Source organism: Mesocricetus auratus, unplaced genomic scaffold (genome assembly GCF_017639785.1).
Source record: "Mesocricetus auratus isolate SY011 unplaced genomic scaffold, BCM_Maur_2.0 Super-Scaffold_100009, whole genome shotgun sequence".
In the NCBI taxonomy this organism is placed as follows: Eukaryota; Metazoa; Chordata; class Mammalia; order Rodentia; family Cricetidae; genus Mesocricetus; species Mesocricetus auratus.
In genome coordinates, this window is record NW_024429193.1 from 85,422,413 (window position 1) to 85,446,203 (window position 23,791).

The 23,791-nt window shown below is 39.5% G+C and overlaps 2 protein-coding genes across 4 annotated transcripts in view; one reads left to right on the forward strand and one right to left on the reverse strand.

Annotated features, from left to right (window-relative positions):
• On the forward strand, positions 1-14,073 carry Trim59 (tripartite motif containing 59). 2 transcript variants are annotated; one of them, XM_040752656.1, is made up of 3 exons: positions 1-132; positions 869-939; positions 9,772-14,073. In XM_040752656.1, the coding sequence occupies exon 3, from the start codon at positions 9,775-9,777 to the stop codon at positions 10,984-10,986; it is 1,212 nt and encodes a 403-aa protein (XP_040608590.1). In that variant the 5' UTR covers positions 1-132; positions 869-939; positions 9,772-9,774; the 3' UTR covers positions 10,987-14,073. The 2 variants fall into 2 exon arrangements, with proteins under 2 accessions (XP_040608590.1, XP_040608591.1); XM_040752657.1 differs by lacking the exon at positions 1-132 and adding an exon at positions 177-244.
• The window catches only part of Smc4 (structural maintenance of chromosomes 4), a 27,875-nt gene continuing 18,024 nt past the window's right edge, over positions 13,941-23,791 (reverse strand). For both annotated transcript variants that reach the window (XM_013124970.3, XM_013124971.3), the window contains exons 13-24: positions 23,049-23,210; positions 21,717-21,942; positions 21,559-21,638; positions 20,396-20,548; positions 19,266-19,392; positions 18,052-18,241; positions 16,987-17,131; positions 16,622-16,795; positions 15,746-15,928; positions 15,394-15,626; positions 14,620-14,803; positions 13,941-14,409 (exon numbers count right to left, since the gene is read on the reverse strand). In XM_013124970.3, the coding sequence (XP_012980424.1) occupies positions 14,257-14,409; positions 14,620-14,803; positions 15,394-15,626; positions 15,746-15,928; positions 16,622-16,795; positions 16,987-17,131; positions 18,052-18,241; positions 19,266-19,392; positions 20,396-20,548; positions 21,559-21,638; positions 21,717-21,942; positions 23,049-23,210 (2,010 nt within the window). In that variant the 3' untranslated portion in view covers positions 13,941-14,256. The remainder of the gene's footprint in view (positions 14,410-14,619; positions 14,804-15,393; positions 15,627-15,745; positions 15,929-16,621; positions 16,796-16,986; positions 17,132-18,051; positions 18,242-19,265; positions 19,393-20,395; positions 20,549-21,558; positions 21,639-21,716; positions 21,943-23,048; positions 23,211-23,791) is intronic.

Consider the following 23,791-nt stretch of genomic DNA (forward strand, 5'->3'; position numbering starts at 1 on the left):
CTCTGATTGGCCGAGGCGGCGGCCGTGCCGCCGCGAGGCTCCGCCCCTCCCGGGCACCTGAAGACTCCGTCGGGCGAGCGGCTCGCGCCGTCGGCTCAGGCTGCCTCGGAGCCTCCGCCCGCTCCGCTCGCGGTGAGTACGCCGGCTGCCGTCGGCCCCGAGGGCGGCATCCGAGCCCGGCCGCCCGGCTGCGTCCGCCCGGGCCTGGAGCGCGGGGAGGCGGCTGCGCCCCCGCGGCCGCTGGGTGAGCCGAGAGGACCGCGCAGCACCGGGCGGGGGGCCGGGACGTCCTCGAGAAGGGCCGCACGCCCGCCGTCTGGAGCCGCTTCTAGGCTTGCAGTTCTCGTAGAGCTTGTGCGCGTTTCACGGGCGTGAGCCTTCGCGGGTAAAAGCGGCTCAGGGACAGAACCGGGGCGCTCGCGGCCGGCGAGCTGCGGGCAGCGGCTCGGGTCGCTGGCTAGCGCCGGGGAAACGGGGTGCCCCGCCAGGCCCGGAGAACCCAAACTTTGTGGCGGGGCGGGAGCGCACGCCTGCAGTCCCGGCGAGGGCACAGCCAGGGGCCGCTCGGCAAACGAGCGAGTCCAGCGCTCAGCCAGCCCATCCAGCCGGATTGCCTGAAGTTGCCCAGACTCGCGGATGCCTTATGTTGCAAAAAGTCCTTTGTGTGGCACTGCTGTTGGGATTTCCTGGATGAAAGCGAGACACACTGCAGGCCGAGGTGGCTGTGTGTGTCGCTGCTTTCCTGAGTAACAACAGAAAACCCAACCGTTGGGCAGTTCGTGAACAGCCATCCATCCCTATGCAATTTTCTTCTCCTTCCTTTCTTTTTCTTTACAAAATCTGAAACACTCAATTGTTTTAATTTTAGAATACCAAAAGGACCTGGAAAAGAGAAGATAAAGCCTATTCAGTATTCAGATCAGGAGATCAGCAAACCAGGTAAGCGTTGAGTAGTAAAAAGTATATATGAAGAAAACTCAAAACATTTTTATAGAGTGTTACCTGGGCTATGATGTAAAATTTAACATATCTTAAAAAATATGTATATTGGTGATAAATTTCTAGCCATTTCATGGAGGAAGCATTATGTGAAAAATAAAAAAAACCATTGACATAAAGCTTTCCACCTTTGTTGTTATTGTTTAATTTTGGGTTTTTTTCAAGGCAGGGTTTCTCTGTGTAACCCTGGCTATTCTGGAAATTTTTCTGTAGACCAGGCTGGCCTCCAACTCAGAGATCCACCTGCTTCTACGAACTTTTTGGGTGCTGGGACTAAAGGTGTTGCCTACCTAAAAGATATTCTTTTTCTTCTTTTTTGAGACAAAGTTTCTCTGTGTAACAGCTCTGGCTGTTGTGGAACTCACTTTGTAGACCAGGCTAGCCTTGAGCTGGTCTCAACTCACAGAGAATGGCCTGCCTCTGCTGGGATTAAAGACGAGTACCACCACCACTGCCCTGTAAGATTTGCGTTTTTATGTAGCAGAAATTTTACAAGACTGCCCACACACCTAAAGACATGCACATTCACGGTGTTTCTTTATACATTCGCAGGCTGCATTGTTACTCAAGTTACGTTATTTAAGTTCTTTTCTGCTCTACACTAAATTGATCTACATCCATTTCTAGTGACCCAGGGTACTCAATTTAGCCTGGTGAAGTAAAAGTTTGACTTTAGGTAATGTATATATTGACATTGCCTTTCATAAGTATGTTGCTGAATGTTTTCAATTTTTCACTCTTAAAAAAATTATTTTCAAGGAAGGGTTTCTTTGTGTAGCGTTGGCTGTCCTAGAATTACCTCTGTAGACCAGGCAGGCCCAGAGTCTTGCCTCCCTCTGCTTCCCGAGCCCTGGGTCTAAAGGGGTACTGTATTCGAGAATGTGGCGAGGATTGATGACGCAGAGACCGGTCGGTCGGTTGCGTTAAGAAAACTTTATGCTCCCCAAATCGGCTTAGGAGAACTTCCCAAGAAAAACTTCCCTTCAGAAAACTTCAACAGCCCTCTCACACACCTCTCACAGACCTCTCCTTCCTCCTGGCTGGTGGTTAAATCTCTGGCACCAGAATCTGGAACAGCAGGGAGTAGCTAGCCATCAGGAAGATCAAAGTCATGGTGTTTCAGTGAGCCCTTATCAGGAGCTTATGACACTGAATTGTTTTCAGTAAACATGTTTTCAGTAAACATTGTCAGCTGCCTGCTCCCAGGCTGTTCTAGGAGTGGGTTTCTGGCCAGGGTCTGTGATCCCCACAGTGTGTGCTGGCTAATTGGAGCAGCTGTAACTCCATGGGGTTTTTATCAGTTAGCCTCGAAGCTGTGAGGCCTGGCAGGACAGTGGCACCACACTTGTGGCTGACTCACGGGAAGCTGTGGCAAGTCATTGAGCTCTGTAGTGCGCTAAATGTAATTTCTGTAAAGATCTGTAAAATGAGCCGGGCGTTGGTGGCGCACGCCTTTAATCCCAGCACTCGGGAGGCAGAGGCAGGCGGATCTCTGTGAGTTCGAGGCCAGCCTGGTCTACAAAGTGAGTTCCAGGACAGCCTCCAAAGCTACAGAGAAACCCTGTCTCGAAAAACCAAAAAAAAAAAAAAAAAAAAAAAAAAAGATCTGTAAAATGTAATGCGGCCCTGTGTGAGGCAGTGTGCCTTCCAACCTCAGCACTCAGGAGTTCAAAGACACCTCTCGTGTGTGTCGGTTTGTGGATCGTCTAGAACACATGCTACCCTGTTCAAAAAATGAAACTAAAGAGTAATGAGTATTCTATAACATTCATGTTCAAAGATGAAGAGTAGTTAACTGTTCGTGAATTAAAACTTAAAAACACAAGCTCAGGAGTGGCATACTCAATAACGCTTATATTTAATCTATTTATATCCAGTATCCTGATTAGACGATGTAGTTCTCTTCCCACGAAAAGACGAGGAATTTAGCAGTGTTTTACACTTAAGCACAGAGATTTGTGAAATAATTTAGGGTAATTTAGCCCTTGATTTCAGCCCAGTGTTAAACAACCTGTTTCTGGGTGGCGGTGGCTATCTTCTTTAGTTCCAACACTCGGGAGGCAGAGGCAGGCAGATCTCTGTAAGTCTGAGGCCAGCCAGGGCTACATGGAGAAACCCCGTCTTGAGAAGCAAAAACCAAACCCCACAAACAACCTGTTTGATTACTTGGGTCATTAGAAGAAAATACATTTTATATGGATTATTTAAATTGATTGACAATAATTGGGCAGAGGAAAGAAAATAGGTCAAGAACCTTTTCTTAGTTTTTATTGTATTATACATTTACCATCTAAATCCTTGTGAAAGTGTGTACATTCGGTGCCGTCCCATACATTCACATTGCTGTGTGGTCTTGGGTGCCACTGGTTTTCAGGGCCACTACACATTAAACACTATTAAACAGGCTGCTCTCTCCACCACTCTGCTTCCTGTTTCTAGATTGCAAATCTAAATGGGGGTTATACTTTTCCCCTCCTTTGACCTCACTGAGTGAATTATTTTAGGTTTTCTGTTACTGGATTAACAAGAATCTTACTTAGTTGTGGTGTTGGTGAGAGAATCTAGAACCTCGATGTCGCTGACCTACAAACCCCACATGTCAGTCATGGCTGGTGGCCCCTCCCTCCCTCCCTCCCTCCCTCCCTCCCTCCCTCCCTTCCTCCCTTCCTTCTTTTAAGTATTTTATTTTACTTTTTGTGCTTTGTGGTTTGCCTGCATGTATGTGTATGTGAAAGTGTCAGATTACCTGGAATGGGAGTTACACACCATTGTGAACTGCTATGTGGGTGCTGGGAATTGAAACCTGGGTCCTCTAGAAGAGCTGGATTTCTTTTAATGTGCCCTGTATCATTTTTTGCTAATATAGTGCTTAGGATTTTATAAAGTGTCCAGTTTGGAAATTAGTCTCTCTTTAGTTTGTATCATCTCTGCAGTGTTTTAGGATCATACAGTATTGTCTTGAAATTTGCATACTTATTAATTTGTATTCTGGGACAGCTGAACAAGAAATTCATGACCATTTGAAAGAACTTTTAGAAGCTTATCCCAACTCTTCCCATTCCCTTATCCAAAACAGTACTTGTTTAACTTGTAAAATTTCCCATATAGTTTGCTTTATTTTCCTGGGTCAGTTTTAGGCATTTGAACTGATGTGGTTCAGTAATCTGCACACTTCATTTGTGTAGATTGTGAGATGTGTGCAGTGCTGGCTTTTTTCCTGTTTTTGTCTGCTTTCTGTCTGTGTATTTTCCCTCTTGTCAATGCATGCAGTATTCCTTCTCTCTTGATGAGGGTAGTGTGTTAATGGGTGGCTCTGGGTGTCACGTGTTGTGCTCATGGGACCTGCCACTGCTGGGGTTGTGGACTTGTGGCCTGAAGGGTCTTTATATATCTGTTTACTGCTTTCCATTCCTTGTTAAACATCAGGTAAAGTGTCCCAGTTTCTAACCATGCCAAATAGACCTTGGAATACTTAGAGCATTAGGTAGGGAGAATTCTTTGAGTGGTAGAGAAGAGGAATACTTGAAGCAGATTATTACGTCTGCATTTTGTATGGCAGAAGGGAGTCACTACGTCTACATCTCATTTATATTAAAGAGGAGGGGATTTAGTAAGTGCCCAAGGGACTAGAAGTTATTGACAGTCATCCTATAGGGAGTGCCAGCACAGATAGCAAATTATTTATTTACTTAACTCTAATAAGTTTCTTTAATTTTATTCATTTATTTTATTCTGCTTTTCATGATTTTTGTTTTGAATGGGTTCTGACTCTATTTTCCAGGCTGGTCTAGGAAATTGTCCTTAGTGGTGCTCAAATCATCATCCTGTCTCTTGCCTCTGGAGCAGCTGGGATGACGCATGGCTGTGCTCAGTTGTAACTTCTTTTTAGTGGAGTCTTTGTTATATTCCTTTTTACTTGATAATACCTTCATTGTTTTTTAATGATAGATTTTGCTTATTGTTACATGTGAATAAATCACACAGGTAGAGTTTCCTTCTAGAGCTTATAGACATTTTGTAATACTGTCTTACAACATTCCTTGTTGCTTTGTATGTATTCTGGCAATCTATTTTTGTGTAATAGACATTGGAAAGCAGCTTGGCTAGCTGTGTCCAAGAAGGCCTTTTTACTAACATGTCTGGCATCTTAGTGCTGATTTAAAAAATCCAGGTAGCCTCGACGTCTTGCATAGCAGCTGGTTGCTAGGTATGGTTTGAATGAAAAATGTCTCCCAGGCATTTGAAATGAACACTTTGTCCCCAGTTGGTGGCACTGTTGGAGAGGTTATGCAGCCTTGCTGGAGGACTTGTCAGTGGGGCTTGCTTTGAGAGTGGAGAGCCTTACCTCATTTTCTGTTCTCTGTCCCAGGCTTGCTGTTAAAGATGTGACTCTCAGGTTCCCACTCCAGCTGTCATGGACTCTAACCCTCTGGAAAAAAACTCTTCTGTAAATTGCCTTGGTCATGGTGTTTTATAACAACAGAAAAGGAACGGATACACATGGCTTCCTTTTTTTGTTTGTTTTTTTGAGGCAGGGTCTCTCTGTGTAGCCCTGGCTGTCCTGGAGCTCCCTCTGTAGACCAGGCTGGCCTCGAACTCACGAGATCCGCCCACCTGTCTTTCTAGGGCTGGGATTAAAGGCGTGTGCCACCACTGCCTGGCTTGATCCACTTGGTGTCTTAAGACCTAAACACCCAGAGCTCAGAGTGCTGCTTGATGGTCAAAGTAGTCATGTGATGTATACAAAGTTTTCTGGGGCGGGGTGGAAATAGAGAAGTAGCGGCTGGGCTGAATTTCAGAACAGCATGTGTGAGGGTAACTGGTCTTCAGGGTTTATTTTGTTTGCACATTTGTATAGCTCAGGGGGGGGCTCAGACTTTAATCCTTCTGCCATATCTCACTGCTAATGCTTTTGTAGTTTGCATTGTGCATTTCTGCCTGGCCGCTTGTAGGATTGTCTGTCTTTTAACAGTTTATTATATTTTAGCTGTATGCTGATTAAATGAAACAGTATAAAAGTCAATGATATTTTCTTCTGTTCCCTATTCGTGTTCTTTAAAACCTATCACATTTATTTCTTAAACTCTCTTAGTTTTCACTTGTTTCTTTTATTGAGATGGGTTCTCACTGGCTGTCCTGGAACTCACTGTGTAGTCCAGGCTGGCCTTGAACTCACAGATTCCTGCTGCTTCTGCTCCCTGAGTGCATGGGATGAAAGGCATGCAACTCTGCGTGCAGCTTCACTTTAATGTATTTGCATTTCTTCCCCCATGTTTTTTGGACTGGCAAGATGGCTTAGTTACCGAGGGCTTGTGACAAGCTGGTGAGCAGAGTTTAATTATTGGAAGTTATGGAGGAAGGCGAGAATGAAGATTTGACATTTTTATTAAGTGGCTTTTCGGGGGGAGGTTCTTTGAGACAGGGTTTCTCTGTAGCACTGACTGTATTGGAATTCACTCTGTAGACCAGGCTGGCCTCAAACTAAGAGATTCTCTGCCTCTGCCTCCTGAGTGCTGTGATTAAAGGCGGATGCTGCCACACCCAGCTTTAACTTTTTTAATTAAAAAAATGTAGTTCTTTTTATACCCCCCTCCCAGTATACTTTTGTCAGTCTTGTAAATCAGTATATCAATATTTGGTATTTCTTCATTGTCTTGTAGAGTCCAGTGTTGCCTTTGAAGTTTGTTGGGAAACTTCTTACAACTTAAAAGTTGAGCTATTGGATTATTAAATGGATTCTCAGAGATACTGTCACTTTCCTCCACTCCCCCCCCATTTTTTTAAAGATTTATTTATTTTTATTTTGTATACAATGTTCTCTGCATGTATTTCTGCACACCAGAAGAGGGCACCAGATCTCATTATAGATGGTTGTGAGCCACCATGTGGTTGCTGGGAATTAAAATCAGGACCTCTGGAAGAGCAGTCAGAGCTCTTAACCTCTGAGCCATCTTTCCAGCTTCCCCCAAAATCTTTTGAGTGTTTTATATTTGTACAAATGTGTGTTGCCCTCCCCCAGGGCATGTGTGGGGGTCAGAGGACAGCCTCCTTCTAACTTCTTGGAGACTGGGTCTTTTTTTCACCTCTGCCTCCATTTTGCTGTCTGAGTTTATTGATATGTATTGTGTCCAGATTTACATGAGTTCTGGGGATCCAAACTCAGGTCCTCAAGCTTGCATTAGTAAATGGTTTGCCTACTGTGTCCAGATTTACATGAGTTCTGGGGATCCAAACTCAGGTCCTCAAGCTTGCATTAGTAAATGGTTTGCCTACTGTGTCCAGATTTACATGAGTTCTGGGGATCCAAACTCAGGTCCTCAAGCTTGCATTAGTAAATGGTTTGCCTATTGAGCCATGTCCCAACACCCCCTAGCTTCCTGTGAGACACATAAAATAGAACTTTGAAGATTTAATAATACTAGAGTTAGTTAATGTGTAAGGAAACTAGTCCTAAAATCTAATTTTCTTGCAGTTTTGCTACCTGCACACCAATGATATTGTGCTAATGATATTAAATCTGGATCGAATGTATGTCCATTGCTTAAATTTTATTCCTTCCAAATAACTATTCTGTATTTTCCTTCATTGTGTATTTTGACATCATTGGAGTACTCTGAGAAGCAGGTTTGTTTTTCTTTGGTGATTTCTGTGTGACTTAACAGCCCTCTGTGGATGTGGGGTAAAGTTGTAAAGGCTTTGTCTAAGCGTGCATTCTCTTGCATTTGTTTTCAACGACTGTTGCCTTCTGTACTGCTGCCCAATCATTTGTTTCCTGGAACCCTGCACAGGTCAACATCCAGTCTCTACATGCTACAGCTTGACTCACTTTGGATCCTGAATATTGTCAGACAATACACGAGACATTTTCTGATGGCCTCTTCATTGCTTTTAACAGATTTTATTATTAGAAAGTCCAGATCGCTGTTAACACTGCTATTGTTTAGATACTATTTCTGACCTTATAGGAGGCTTACATTCTAATACATAATATGTTACGAACATTCTTATAAAGTCTTGTTCAGTCTCTCTTTAATTAAATTTATGAAGGCAATTAGTCTAGGCTAACAGCAGTCTCAGATGGTTAGAGCTAAGGGCTAAACAGATTGGGTGGAATTTTAAAGAACAATTAGTTACTTTTAGTTGCTATTGCTACACATTTTTTGGTGATGCTGGAGACGGTATGTAGGACCTCATGCATGCTAGATGCACACTCTACTAAGCTACATCCCTGGTCGTTTTGTTACAAACATTTGATCTGGAACTAGTTTATATAGGTTTTGACAGCTTTTACACTCTTTATGAAGAACACCTAGGATCTGTTTAAGGTTCTTTAAACAGTGATGGGTTTGATTTTTGCCTGCCAAAGGCTAGGCAGTTTTGAGGGTCGTGTTTTGCTGAGAATGACCAAAAGAAAACTGAAGTGGGCTGCAGAGCTGCCAACCTCTGTTGGAAATAATAGCGTATGGAGGTCCATCGTCTGTCAGGGGTCTCTGAACAATCGATGGGTTGTTTTCTGTTTTAGGAATAGTTTTGAAATACATTTTTAAAAAGTGCTCGCGTGTTGTGGGACAGGTATGTGCAGGTACTGGGAATGTGTTGGATACCCTGGAGCTGGTTTTGTATGTGGTGTGAGCTTCCTTATGTGCTGGGAACTGAATTCTGATCCTCTGGAAGAACAAGTTTGTAGTCATAACCACTGAGCTATCTCTTCAGCCTCTCAAACATTTTAAGTGCAGGAAAGAAATGAATGGTATCCTTTATTTTCTTTACCGTTTGTTTTAGATTCTCATTTTTCGGTCAGTACTTGTTACCACAATCAACTCCTATTTTTCAAGTCTATTTTTATTGTCAATGCTAATTATAATTAAGACTTTTTCCCTTTCAAGTCTTCAAGTAAAATTACTGCTTTAGAAAACCTCAGTGTAAGTCTGGATCTGGGGCTGTATAACTCATTGTTGAGTATTTGCCTAACATGTACGAGGCCTTCAGTGTGATTGATTATTAGTAACACACACACACACACACACACACACACACACGCACGCACGCACGCACGCACGCGCTCGCGCGACAAAAGGAAAAGAGAAGAAAATAGGAATTGCTCTGTGCTGATCTTAAATTAATGTAAGAACCGTTGAACCAGTTGTGATGCTTCCCTAGCTGCAACCCTAGCATTTATCTCAGCAAAAAACCAAAACGATCACATAGGTACTTTTTTTCTCTCACTTTAAATTGAATTATTTTGCTAAGCCCAATGTTATACAAGTGTCTGTATAGTTTTATCTATTCATTAAATTTGTTTTGTTTTTTGCTTTTTGAGACAGGGTTTCTCTGTGTAGCTTTGGAGGCTGTCCTGGCATTCACTCTGTAGACCAGGCTGGGCTCAAACTCAACAGAGATCCACTTGCTTCTGCCTCCCCAGTGCTGGGATTAAAGGTGTACGCCACTAGTGTACTATTTACTTTGGTATCTTAGAATGTAACGGCTTGCAAATAATAATAGTAATTATTAAGTAGACTGCAACTGAAGTGTAGTCTTAATTACATAAAACCAGTTTGACTGATTTGAAGCATTTTATTACAAATTAGTTGGGATTTTGTTGAAAAGGAATAAACTCTTAAGGTGATCCACTTATTACAAAGAAAGCATCGTCTAAAAGGAAATCTGTTTTTCTTTCAAATGGCAAATATAGTATTTAATTTGAAGATCATGCCTAAAATCTTACATAGTGTGTGCCACATGTATGCTTAAATTTTTTTTTTGTCTTGATAGGAAATGCACAATTTTGAGGACGAGTTAACATGTCCCATTTGCTACAGTATTTTTGAAGATCCTCGAGTACTACCATGTTCTCATACATTTTGTAGAAATTGTTTGGAAAATGTTCTTCAGGCATCTGGTAACTTTTATATATGGAGACCTTTGCGAATTCCACTCAAGTGTCCTAACTGCAGAAGTATTATTGAAATTGCTTCAACTGGTATAGAATCCTTACCTGTAAATTTTGCATTAAGAGCAATTATTGAAAAGTATCAGCAAGAAGACCACCCAGATGTTGTCACCTGCCCTGAACATTACAGGCAACCATTAAATGTCTATTGTCTACTAGATAAAAAATTAGTTTGTGGCCATTGTCTTACTATAGGCCAACATCATGGTCATCCTATAGATGACCTTCAGAGTGCCTATCTGAAAGAAAAGGATACACCTCAGAAGTTGTTTAAACAGTTAACCGACACACGCTGGACAGATATCACTCGTCTTATTGAAAAGCTTGAAGAACAGAAATGTCATTCAGAGAAAATGCTTCAAAGTGATAAGGAGGTGGTTCTCCAGTACTTTAAGGAGCTTACTGATATATTAGAACAGAAGAAAAAAAATTTTTTGGCAGCTCTCTGTGATGTTGGCAAGCTGATTAATCAAGAATACACTCCACAGATTGAAAGAGTGAAGGAGATGAGAGAGCAGCAGCTTGAGTTAATGACAATGACTACATCTTTACAAGATGAGTCTCCACTTAAATTCCTAGAGAAAATTGATGATGTCCGCCAGCGTGTGCAGATGTTGAAACGAAGACCGCTTCCTGAGGTCCAGCCTGTTGAAATTTATCCTCGAGTAAGCAAAATATTAAAGGAAGAGTGGAGCAGAACAGAGATTGGACATATTAAGAAGGCTGTCATTCCTGAAATGAGGATTTCTTCAAAAAGGGTGCCATGTTCCTGGCCTGAAAAGGATGAAAAAGAAATCGAATTTTTTAAAATTTTAAATATTGTTGTAGTTTCACTAATTTCAGTGATATTAATGTTGATACTCTTTTTCAATCAACACATAATCACCTTCTTAAATGAAATCACTTCAATATGTTTCTCTGAAGTCTCTTTGTCTGTTTACCAAAGTTTATGTAATAACTTATATGACTTTAAAAATATGGTATGCTACCCTTTATATTTGTTAAAGGAATTCATGTGGAAAATAGTTTCTCGTTGAAAATTCAAATCAACAGTTGTTAAGTGGGCTTATTCTGTATTGCAAAAGCTGACCATTGCTAGATGGAAGTCAGGGTAGCATAGACAGCAAACTTATATAGAAATATGATAAACATTCCATGGTTGGATAAAAATGGTATCAGAAATGATACATTATCTGAAAGATGAATCAAATTATTTTTGATTTGAATATTTTATTGGCTTGATAGTCAATGTTATCTTGTTTAACAAGTTTTTTTTAAATGTTATATGCTACAGTACTTAACTTTGCAGTTCTTTGTATATGTAGGTATTAGATTTAAAAAAGTGACAAACTCATTGAGATCCAGATGTCTGTTTTGACATGGTTTAAAGCTTTTCAATGTGTAGATGGAGGTGGCAAGTTTTAAAATCAGGCTAGGATTGTTTAAACATCTTGGCCAAACATAACTGTTAATAAGAGCATTCATTCCAAATAAAGCTACTGCTTTTGGATAAATCAAGTGTGCAGTACTTGTTTTATATAGATTACAATTAGGAGCTGAGTTTAATGGCTGGAGAATCTGAGTCAAGGTCAGCCTGAATATCAAGTGAGATGCCCAAAACCAACCAAATAAAAAGGTCTGGTGGCAGAGCCCCTGCCTTTTCTATTGGCTCTAGCACCACAAAGCAATACAAGCAAATATTTTGTGTTCTAGTCTTGTACGAAATCATGTTGATGTGATTTATTTACTAGGTCTGGTATCATAAATCCGTATTTGTCTTAAAATGGTCTCAGTCTGTAGCCTAAGTGCTGTGAATTACAAGTATGAGCTGTTGTACGTAGCTGGCTAGTCTTACAAGAGCTCATGAAGGCAGAACCTTGATTCCCTTGACAGGAACTAGCATGTTTGCAGTGCACCTTTGGCTGTCATTGAAATATTGAACACAAACCAATTTTTATCCAGAAATCCCAAATGGGCTATTGAATCACCACCTCTGGGGACCGTATTTCAAAGGTCAGATTCAAGGCTGTATTCAGATTCAAGGTTAGGACAATGCTGAAAAGTTTTATCACTAAGATTAAGTATTAGGTCCACTTAAATAATCAGATTTTACCCGGCACAGTTACTGTATCTATATCCTGAGGCTGTTTGGAATATATAACAGAGGTGAGGGGAAACCATGTACAGTAGTTTTTCCCAGATGTATGTCACAATGTAAATAATAGGTAGCAAGCAAAGACATTTTTCAGGGTTAACTGTGTAAATGAGAAACATCAAAGTAATGCAGTGCCATGTTAGGAGGTGGGAGAACCTCTGTATATTGCTTAAAAAACCGGAGCAGACTTAACAGAAACCAAGCTAAACAAGCATATGCCTAGTGTTTATTTATGCTTGGCAGTTTTTAGTACACAACTCTGTTTTCTGGTAGGAGTAACTATATACTTAACGTTTTATATTCTTACCAGGAGGCTGAGATTGTACAATTTAAAGTACACACACTTCAGAAATCCTGGGCTTTGTGTATAACAATATATTTGAATAAACTTGGTATTTTATTGAATGGCTTAGAAAGTGGTGGCTTTGGAATTTTCATACAGCTTCTGGATTGTCTTTTGAAAAGTTAGCTTTGAATTCCATCATACTATAGTTATTAAAATGTATTTTCTTTCACTTTCACAATCATTGTAACTCTTTGTTTTTTTTGAGACAGGGTTTCTCTGTATTGTTTTGGAGGCTGTCCTGGAACTAGCTCTGTAGACCAGGCTGACCTCTGCCTTCCAAGTGCTGGGATTAAAGGTGTGCACCACCAATGCCCGGCCATTGTAGCATGTTGCTAGTTTGTTGTGGCTTTATTCTGAATCATGTTCCATTGTAGGAGGCATTTGTCTGATTTCTTAGGATAAGCACCTAGGAATTTAATAAGGCAAATTCATTAGATAGGAACTTATTAAGTAGAGCAGGCCTCTGACAGCTGGTGATGGCAGGCATTAAAATTCCTTCTGAAAATGTTGCCAGTTTATATCTACTAGTATATAATATTCTTTAGACTAACTGTATTAGACATGCAAACAATTTGCTTTTATACTTTTGGGTCCCATGTTATCCATCCTGTGATTACACCCTTCTCCCTCCCTGGTTTTCACTGAACTTGGTTATGCATTAGCCTACATAGGTAGGCCATGATCCTCATATATGATGGCCTGCCTCTGACTGACCCTGGGATTACAGGAACTCAAGAGAAGGTGGAATACCTGTAATGTCCATTATGGTAGAAACCAGAGTTTGAGGTTAGATGGATCACACTGAACACAAAACTAAACCACTCACTGGCCTTGCTCCTTGCTAGACACTAACAGGAGAGATGGCCCCTTTCTCCCCTCACTATGGCCATGAGAAAGATGGCCTTAATCGCATGACCAGGACTAGAGAGACCTGGCCCTGCCCCTAATGGGAGGGTGGTGGTGAGGGGTCAGTCCCAGTGGTCTAAAACTACCAGCTTATTGGGGGAAAGTGAACAGGAAAGGGGCAAGAGAGGTAGAGAGAGATGCAGAGGAGGTTGGGGGTGGGAAGGTAGGAGGAAGATGGGAGGTGGGAATGAATTGAATGGTGCTCTTTGTGGTTGCAGCTGAGGGTATATTCTGTGAGAACCCCAAGGACAGTCAGTACAAATGCCTAAGTACTAACAGTTTTGATGAGGGTCCAGTGATGGTGTTCAGAGGCCTTGAACCAGAACAACTCATTGCAATGAATACTTTGCAAGTGGCCTGACTGGACAAGCTGATAACACTGCAGGTCCTGATGGATAAGTGAAGACATGTTGGAAGGACAGAGGAGCAAGATGCTTATTTGTTTCTAATTTTTTGGGGGCAAGTTACAGTACTGAGGGGCAGATATGGAGGGGCTGAGAAGTGAGCACGATTGGGGTGATTGATGTGAAATTCCCAAGGAATCAATAATTATGTTAAAAGAAAAAACAAACCCAGAAAACCAAGCCAGTCAGACTCATTTAATACAGAAATGGATACAATTATCTCAGACCTTATCACTAATAAAACAGAAGCCATTGTCATACAACTTAGAAAAATGTACTTTATACAACTTAATAAAGAATTATGTTTAAAACAGCCAGACTCCTCATTTTATAATATAGAATGGATACAATTGTTTTAGACCTTATCACTAATAAAACAGAAGCCATTTGTCATACAACTTAGAAAAATGTACTTTATACAACTTTATCATTTACAGAAAAAAACTGAGAAATACTAAATCAAGGTAAATTTGAAGAATTTTCAATATAAACAAGTTCAGCAAAGTCCTTTAGATGCAATTTCTTTTGGGTTCACTGCAACACTTTTCGTAATATTGTATGTTTTGTAAATTCCAATAAGTCTATCTGAAATCTCAAACATATTATTCCGAAGAGAAATTATTATGAACTGGGCATTTTTTGTTTGCTCCTAAAAAGAAAAAGAGGCACAGTTAAGACATAAAAAATACTCAAACATTATTCCACAAGGTTTGTGGGCAATAATTTTGACATAGATGGTTATGTAATGCTTACATGAATAATGAAGAATTCATGAAAGTGTGTGAGATTGAGAGGAATTTGGGTAAAATGAAACTCCTGATAACAAGAAATAAAACACAAACTTTGCAGATTTACTTACATATATGTAAAATGCAACAATGGACACATTTTTAAAATCTAGGGCTGCATCGATCTCATCCATGAAGTAGAGGGGAGTGGGTTTGTAGTGGTGCAGAGCAAACACTAAGGCCAATGAACTAAGGGTTTTCTCTCCTCCTGAAAGGTTAAAGATCTTCTTCCAACTTTTCTTAGGTGGTCGAACACTGAAATAAGAACAACTAAACTTAGTGTTTTCTGTAATTAACACCAAACACTTTCCTTAATAAATCTGTATGCTGCTTTTCACACACAGGGTGATCTCAGTAGGTGATGACCTTTTATTCTTAAAATTTGTGATCCTTACACCCCACGGCCTGGCTGTTGGCCTCTTTACAGAAAGGTTACTGAAAGATGAACACATTAGGAACATCTACCATAATTTTAAGATTTGAACAATAAACTAGCTACTATTCACCAATTTTGCAATACAGTCTTGGTGTTGAAGGCCTTTCTGACAGTCATTTTATTGCTGCATGAGCCTGGCTGCCTGGCCTGTGAGTGGTTTCTGCCCCCATCTCCCTGTAGTGACACACCAGGGTTAAAGATGCGTGCATTTGGCTTTGAAGATCAATTTTTTTACAAGATTAACTTGGCATCGTGTAACCATTTGCATATATTTTATTCTGTAAACTCACAAGTACACGGAGAGTTAGTATTTATCATCAAATAGAAGAAGTTGTAGTTCTAGCCTTCATACTACACTCCCAAGAAGTATTAAGGATTTAGAAAATATGTAGCATTCAATCTTACAAACCTGAACATGATTCCTTCAGAGAAAGGATCCAAACTATCCACGAGCTCTAGTTCAGCATCTCCTCCCAAAGTAAGCATCTGGTAGTTTTCCTTTAATTTATTGGTTATTACATAAAAACCTGCCATAAATTCATTTAGTCTTTGTTTTCGAAGATCTTCATATGCGTGTCTAAAACTATCTCTTTCAGAAGTAATTTTGTCCAATTCTGCTACTCTCTGCAAATACAACTCTTCCTGTGAAGATTGTAAAAAAGTTTACACACAAATCTGAAAATCAGCACTGCTCATTATGCAAAATCACAGATCTTAATTTAGACTAAGCAAAATTCCTATTAGAAATAATTCCCTCATACCTTTTTTTTATACTCTGCAATGGCACCAAGATTTGGTTTCATTTCATGACACTGAGCTTCCAAAAGTGCAATTTGATTTGTTATAGAATCTGGGTTTTTGATTGCCTCAAGATCCTCCGGGCTTAGAACTGATACCATCTCAACAGGGTTGTCTTCTACAGGATGCAATTTTATTTTTGAAATCTGAGAATTGTGAAGAGATGAAAAAACAGGATGAATTACTTTTACGTGTGTGTGTGTGTACGCGCACGTGCGCATGCCATGTTTGTGGATGCCATAGATCCCAAAAGAGGGCCATTAGATCCTGTAGAACAGGTGGTTGGTTTCAAGCCATTTGATGTGGGCATGGGGAGCCAAAGCTATGGATCCTCTGCAAAAGCTGCAGGTGCTGATAACCACTGGGATATCTCTCTAGTTCCCAGCCTATTAAGTCAAAACATGAAAAACGACAGACACAAAAACAGTAGAGAAATGAATCATGACTACTTTGCCCATAAGTGCTGGGCTGAGAAGGTAGACACTATTCTATTACTAATTTTTATGTACTCTATTATATCCCTTATAAATGAAAAGTGATTATGGGATAAAGAATCACAACATACCTCCAAAACCAGAAAAAATACACACTTAACACAAAAGCCTTTTTTAAAAAAACGGACAGTGTTTTGTCTGCATGTATGTATATGCACTACATGTATGTCTCGTGTCCTAGGAGGACGGAACTGGAATTATAGATGGTTGTAATCTGCCACGTGGCGCTAGGCTCTGAGCTTGGGTCGTCTACAAGAGCAGCAAGTGTTCTTGATCCAGGAGCCATCCCTCCCGCTCCCCACCTCCCAGGAAGGCTCTAAAAGTAATTGAATGGCATGACCTCACCTCTTTCTGCCAGTATTTTATCTTAGAATTATGCTCAGCAATCTGGCCATCTATTTGCTCAAGTTTCAACTTAATACTAAGCGCATCTTTCTGAAGAGCGTGCTCATTTTCTTGAATAACTTTTAGTTCCTGAAGTAGATTACGATGTTCTTTCTGGATTTCTGGCAATGACTCCTAAAAATCAAGAAGAACTGTGACAAATACCATCTCCACAAGTGAAATAGGTAGGTATTTTTACATTACACCCATTGTTCGCAATTTCTCTTCATGACTCACTTTAATTCACAGAAAGTTCTCATATTTTGCTATATACAAAATTTTAACTTCAAATGTCATCTGTCCTGTAACACAGCAACAGAACTTACCTCTGCAGTATTTGTAGCATTTATGACCTCTTCTGCTTTGTCTTCAACATTCTTTAGTTCTGCTCTTAAGTCAGTCATTTCTTTCTCAGTGTCTTTTATTTCTTTTTCTGTACGTAATACAGAATCTTGTGCCTTTTTAAGATTTCTAAAGAAGCAAACAACAATTTATGACATTTAATGTGGTTTTAAAATTTGTGATTTACCGAATCGTCCTTATTTGTATGTTTTACTAAAAATTTCCATTAAGCCTCCTCATGTAATCGTCTAGTAGACTTTGTTGCAGTTACCTATTAGAATGTAAAACTCTTGACATCCAACAAGGTTTTCTTCTGAGACAAGGTCTCTCTTGGAACTCACAGAAATATGCCTGACTCTTCCTTTTGAGTTCTGGTGTCTTGGGATCACACAAGTATGTATCACCATGACCAGTTCATTGAATTGTTTCTTTTTTTTTTTAAACTATCTCAAGGGGCTTGAGAGATGGCTCAGTGGTTAAGAGCAATGACTGCTTTTCCACAGGACCCAGCACCCACATGGCAGCTAACAACTGTCTGAAACTCCAAGATCTGACACCCTCATACAGATATACATGCAGGCAAAACAACAATGAAAATACAATAAAATTAAACATAAAAAAAACACACTATCTCAAGCATACTTTCTGCTAATGAATAATTCCCTAAGCTTCTTACTTTTAGCCAAATGGATCAACAGATAATCAATACATAAATAAAAAATGATTTTAAAAGATCTGACTTAGAGCTTTTTTGTTACCACTCCTTGTTTCTAGTTCCTAGCTATGGTATATCTACTTTTCTATGCTAGAGAAACAAGACATATCTAGGCCTTGAACAATAACTGGGGTATGATACTCCAACTTTTCTAAGACATACCCTGATTATCAGTTTGCTGTTTCTTTTTAAATTAGACAAATGATAAGCTTTTCCTTCTCAAAGTATTACTGGATAATAGTGAAATTTAGAAACTAACACCCAATACAACATTGACTACTCTTCTGCACTGTCCCGGCAGGGGTGAGGGCAGGCAGGGAAGTCCACACTCTACCTGTCAGCAGTCTTGATTGCTACTTGGGCTTTAGTAATAGCGGAAGCACATTCATCCAGCTGCTTATTAATCGTATCCACTTTGTTTTGTTGGGTCTTGAGTTTTCGGTTGTTGATTTCTATGATGGTGTCATGTAACCGTTTAACCTCAGCTTCTACTGTACCAGCTTTCTCAGCCACAGCATCATACTCTGAAATTAAAAGATGGAACAGCTGAATTCATTTTTCTATGTTAGTAACTATCATTTGGTGGATGTATATTTTTTCAATTAATCTGATACATGGTATTAAATCTCCAAAATTTAGGGAAAACCTAAACGTCTTCTCTATCCAAATTCCTAGCCTCTCTATGCCTGATTCTGGTCAGCTAGTCAGTGGATCTACCCTTGACTCAAGAACAGTCAGGGCTTCCTATGAAGGACGCAATGAAGACCCAAATATATACTCTGGGCTTAACAGCTGAGATCCTGTGAGGCTACAAGGGCAGCCAACATAGAAATGATAGACACACTTACCTGGTCAAGGGACTCTAAGTAATTTAGACTACAATACCAAATATACTCACAATTTTCCTTTCTTAAAGCTTCTATTCTGGCAGATATGTGTTATAAGAAAAAGCCGAGGAAAGTGTTTTTCGTAAGTGTTCAAATAAGTACTTTTACTGTGTATTTGCTATGTGCGCCTCGGAGTAATTTACTTCTTCAAATTATCAGATTTCTAAATGTATATTTTTCTTTTAAATTTTGTGTGCAGGTCTTTTGTGTGCATGTACATAAATATACCACATATGCCTAGTGCCTTTAAAGGTCAGAAGAGGGCACTGGATTCACTGACACCAGAGTTATGGAATTGAACCCAGGTCCTCTGGAAGCGCAGTTAGTGCTCAAAATCACTGACCCACCACTCTAGCCCACAATCTATTATTCTAATCATAACTATCTTGAAGAATTCCTGTGGAGATTACTTTTAATTTTATACTACTGAGCATGAAATTAAGGACACAAGCTCTGGAATCAGAGCATGCTACCTATTCCCCTATCACCATATGCCATGTGACTGAAATTATACAAACGTTTCTCTGTGACTCTGTGGAGCCTGTCCTGGAACTAGCTCTCATAGACCAGGCTGGCCTCAAACTCATGGAGATTCTCCTGTTTCTGCCTCCCAAGTGCTGGGATTAAAGGTGCAACCTACAAAATTTATTTTTAAACATACCTTTTTTGAAGGCACTGACATTTTCTTCTAGCAATTTCTGTTTCTTTTTATCTGGGGCTGTAGTAATCACATTAGCTTCCAGTTCTTTAATCTGTAAAGCCAAATACTCTTCTTGCTCTGATAAACCCTAAAAAAATAAAATAAATAAAAAATTAGCATTTGTATGGTCAGTAGTTTAACTTAGTAACAATAAATATTTCCTTGAACACCAAATTCTTAGAAAGATGTTTAAAAGACTAACAAGAAAATGAAAGAAAATATCATGTATATAAAAATGACCAGTAAACAAAATGCGTGCAAATTCATTACAAAGATAATGAGTTAGAACCAATATTTATACACTTTGGTATGAGGCATGAAACGCAACAATGAAACACAACTGATTATAATTTCAGGAACCTATCTTAAGGAAATAATCAGATGTGTAATGATGTAGCTACACTGGGGAGGCAGATCTTCGAGTTTGAGGCCAGCCTGATCTACAGAACTAGTTCTAGGATAGTCAGGGCTACACAGAGAAATCCTGTATTGAATACCCTCTTGCCCCAAACAGAGAGAAAAAGAAAAACATGAAATATGGCAAATCAAGTAAATTTAGATAAGGAAAGAAAAGTTAGTGACTCTAAAAAGATGTATATAGACTTTATACACAAATATATACATACATACATACATATACTACATGCAACTACATTATACATATTCCTCATACACTGTAGTTGAAGGTTGAAATCTAGGTGCTTACTGAATGTTGCTTTAGAACAGAAACAACTGCTGCACATAAGTGTGTACTCCTTTAATCCTAGCACTTGGGCAGAAGAAGCAACCTCTCTGTGAGGTTGAGGCCAGCCTGGTCTACAGTGAGTTCCAGGACGACCAGAGCTACATAGTGAGACCTTACCTTGATAAAATCAAAAGAGGAATAAACAAAACAATTGGTATATTACTTTTTCATATCAAGAAAACAGGTCACTTTTCAAGGAGTGATACTATAATTGGTAACATAGTTGCTAAGTAGTCCTTTTTCTAGAGTGGAAAATAATCATCCTTTATATTTCAAAATTGGAAACAAACCCAAAAACCTTCCCAGTCGCCACTGAATTTATTCAATCAATAACAGAACACGGTACCTGGATGCTTGCAGTGAATTTTTCTAGTGTACTTCTCATTTCTCGTTCACTGTGCCTTAACTTAATGACTGCTTCTTCATGGTGTACTTTCTGCTCTTGGATCTGCATTGCTTGTTTAGAGTGCCTTTCCAACTGGGATTCCATCTTATTTACCTTCAAAACAGGGGAAAGATGAGATTTTCTCCAAGGATCATTACCCCGTAAATTTCTTAAATTATATTTTTCATATTGTGATACGTGTATAGGCATATTATGCCTTGGCATGTACATTAAATCTAAGAGGTCAACCTGTGGGAGCTGGTTCTTCTAGGAACTGAACTCATGTAGCCAGGCTTTGCAGAAGGGGCCTTTTCTCACTCAATCATCTTGTCTGCCCTCTAAGACTCAGTTCAGAGTTAACTTACAAAATTAAAAACCCAGGGCTGGAGAGATGGCATAGCAGTTAAGAGCACTCCTGTGGGCTGTTTTGATTCCCAGCCACTACAGAGTGGCTTGCAACCTCTTGTAATTCCAGTTCCAGAAGACCTAATACGCTCTCTTGACCACCAGACATACACATGGTGCACAGCTGTTAAAATCCCATATAAACAAACAAAACAAAACCCAAACAGCAACAACAACAAAAAAGGAATGAAAAAGCCCAAACTTCTACTATTAAAGATAAAGTACAAGCCAGAAGCAGTGGTGCACATGGGGTCCTCAGCTCCTCAGAAGCTTGAGAGGGAGACTGTGAACTTGAGGCCAGCCTGGCCTAACACAGGGAGACACACAACCGAACAACTCAATCCAAAGCCCAAAACTAAAACTTAAGACATGGTCACCTATTATTTTAATGAAAACATGGCATTCAAGTGTCTGAGTGGAAGGATATCAACAATTTCAAAATAGAGGGGAGAAATTAATGCACCTTTTGAAAAAGGAAATCCAGGCTAAGAACACATCTTGGTGGCTGATTTCATAACTCCCAAAGGCTAGGCAATTACACACCACTGCTCTGTACCTACCAAGATCCTCAAAGGTTTTCAAAGTAAAATTTAGAAACATGGATAAGCCTTTGAAATACCTGAAAGAAGTACTCTGAAATTAAAATAAAAAACCATAGTAATTCTGTGAAGTAAATGATTGTTAAGTAATTGCCTAAATTTATTTTACATTATGCTAACCTCTTCTTCAGAGATTTCCACGATAACGGATGAACCCATTCTTCCCCTCATCACTTTACTTCCACCGCCAGTCATTGTACCTGGGGAACAAAGAAGAGGCCAGTTTTAAATGTTTTACCAAATATCAAAAAGATTGGTAGGAAAAAAACCCAACTTACCTGACTGTTCAATGATTTGACCCTGTAGAGTTACTACTCTCCATCGTCTATCTTTTTGATATGCTACTCTTGTAGCTTGATCCAAATTGTCAGCCACTAAGGTATCTCGCAAAGCAAAGTAAAAAGCCTGGCGAATTTCCTTATTTTTTACTTTAACTAAATCAAATAATCGAGGAGTATTTTCAGGAGTTTGTATTTTGGTCATTTTTTGGGCCCATACTGCCATCTGAAAGTTTAAAAAATTGTATATGTATTAAACAATCTTGTCTTCTAAGTGTTATAATTCTAAATAAAATCTTATCATGGTCTGTATAAAACTCCCAAGTAGCAATGAATTTTATTTAATTTTTAGTAGCAATGAGTAACATGGTAACAAAACCCACTAAGCTATAATGCATTAGACACCTAAATTTAAGAGCTGGAATCTATAAAACTCAGAAACATCAAGCATGAATAGCCCTACCACTTGGAGGGCAGAGAGAGGAGTGCTCCAAATTCAGTCAATCTGGTCTAGATATCAAGTTTCAGGTTATCCAGGAATTCATAGCAAGATGTTGTCTAAACATGCACACCTCTACACAAGAAGCTAAAGGAAAATACTGGTCTATTTGTGTTTCAAAGTACACAATCAAGAAAGTTAAATACAACCCAACAAATGGTAGGTTTAAATTAAAAAGAAAAAAAAATCCGTATCTCTTAAAATAAGATGGGAGGTAACAGGGCATGCCTTTAATGGCCGCACTTGGGAGGCAGAGGCAGATCTCCGTGAGTTTGAGGCTAGCCAGGTTTACATACCAAGTTCCAGAATAGGTTCCAAAGAAACCCTGTCTCAAAAAAACAAAATTAAAAAGCATGTATCTGACAAAAGAGTCTTGTATACATAAGGGTTTTTAAAATTCAACTAGACAAACCAATGAAAACAGGCAAATGGTAGGTTTAAATAAAAAAAAAATCCATTTCTATAGAAATAAATCTTTAATCCTAGTACTTGGAGGCAGAAAGAAGCAGGCAGGTCTCTACGAGTTAGACATTAGCCCGTCTATAAGGCGAGTTATAGGACAGCCAGGACTATGCAGAGAAACCCTTGTCAAACTCCCCAAACCCCTGAAGAAACATAACAGTCACTCATCCCCTGAACATCTTCCTAACCCTGGAATTTCTTTAATGGAGACATTACAAATGTATTTATTTTTAACCTCTAAAGTCATGTTCACACAGAATCTAAAATAATTTTCAAAATTTATCAGGTTGTAATTGAATAATGGTGAAGAAAAACCTAAAAGTCTAAGGAAAAAACATATGGCACTTCAAAGTTAAATTACAGGAACTCACCTTATCCAAACCTATAAAAGTTGCAACACCAATGTTATGTCTTTTGAGGAAGTTTACACATTCTTGGGCTGTATCAATAGAATCAACCACAATGTAGTCTAATGCATGGCAACAGGATGAAATAGCTATGTCATATTTTTCATCAATGGCTCCCAAGTCTCCCTAGTAATTAAAAGGAATAGAAAGTTAATTTATAAATAAAGAATCAGATTTAAAAAGTACAAATCATTCCGTTACAGACTTTGAACTTTTTTTTTTGGCTTGTGTGGCTGAATACTAAACACAGGACCAAGGCCTTGAATGTTATTCTTAAACTAGTCTTCTTCCCCATCCCTCGGCCCAAGACTGTACATAGCCTAGGCTGCCCTGGGAGTTGCTCTATAGACCAGGCTGGCCTTGAACTCAAAGATCAGCTTGCCTCCAACTGCTGGTAATAAAGGTGTGTACTGCGACCACCTTTGCCTGTCCTTACTATTCTTAATGGGAAGACTAAAGAAGTACACTTGGTTTAAAGAAGCGTAAAAGGGCCAACACAGAAGCTACTATGTGCCTTACAGGCAAGCATCCTACCACTGAGCTATATCCAAGGCCCTATACTTTCTAATCTACCCTTTAGTGTTAATGGCTATGTGATGTGACACAGGATATAAGAATTATTTTATTCCATCCATGAAAGCATATATTGTGGATGATACCTAAGAGAACATACAGCAAAACAAAATCTTTTACCTTTCATATTGAAA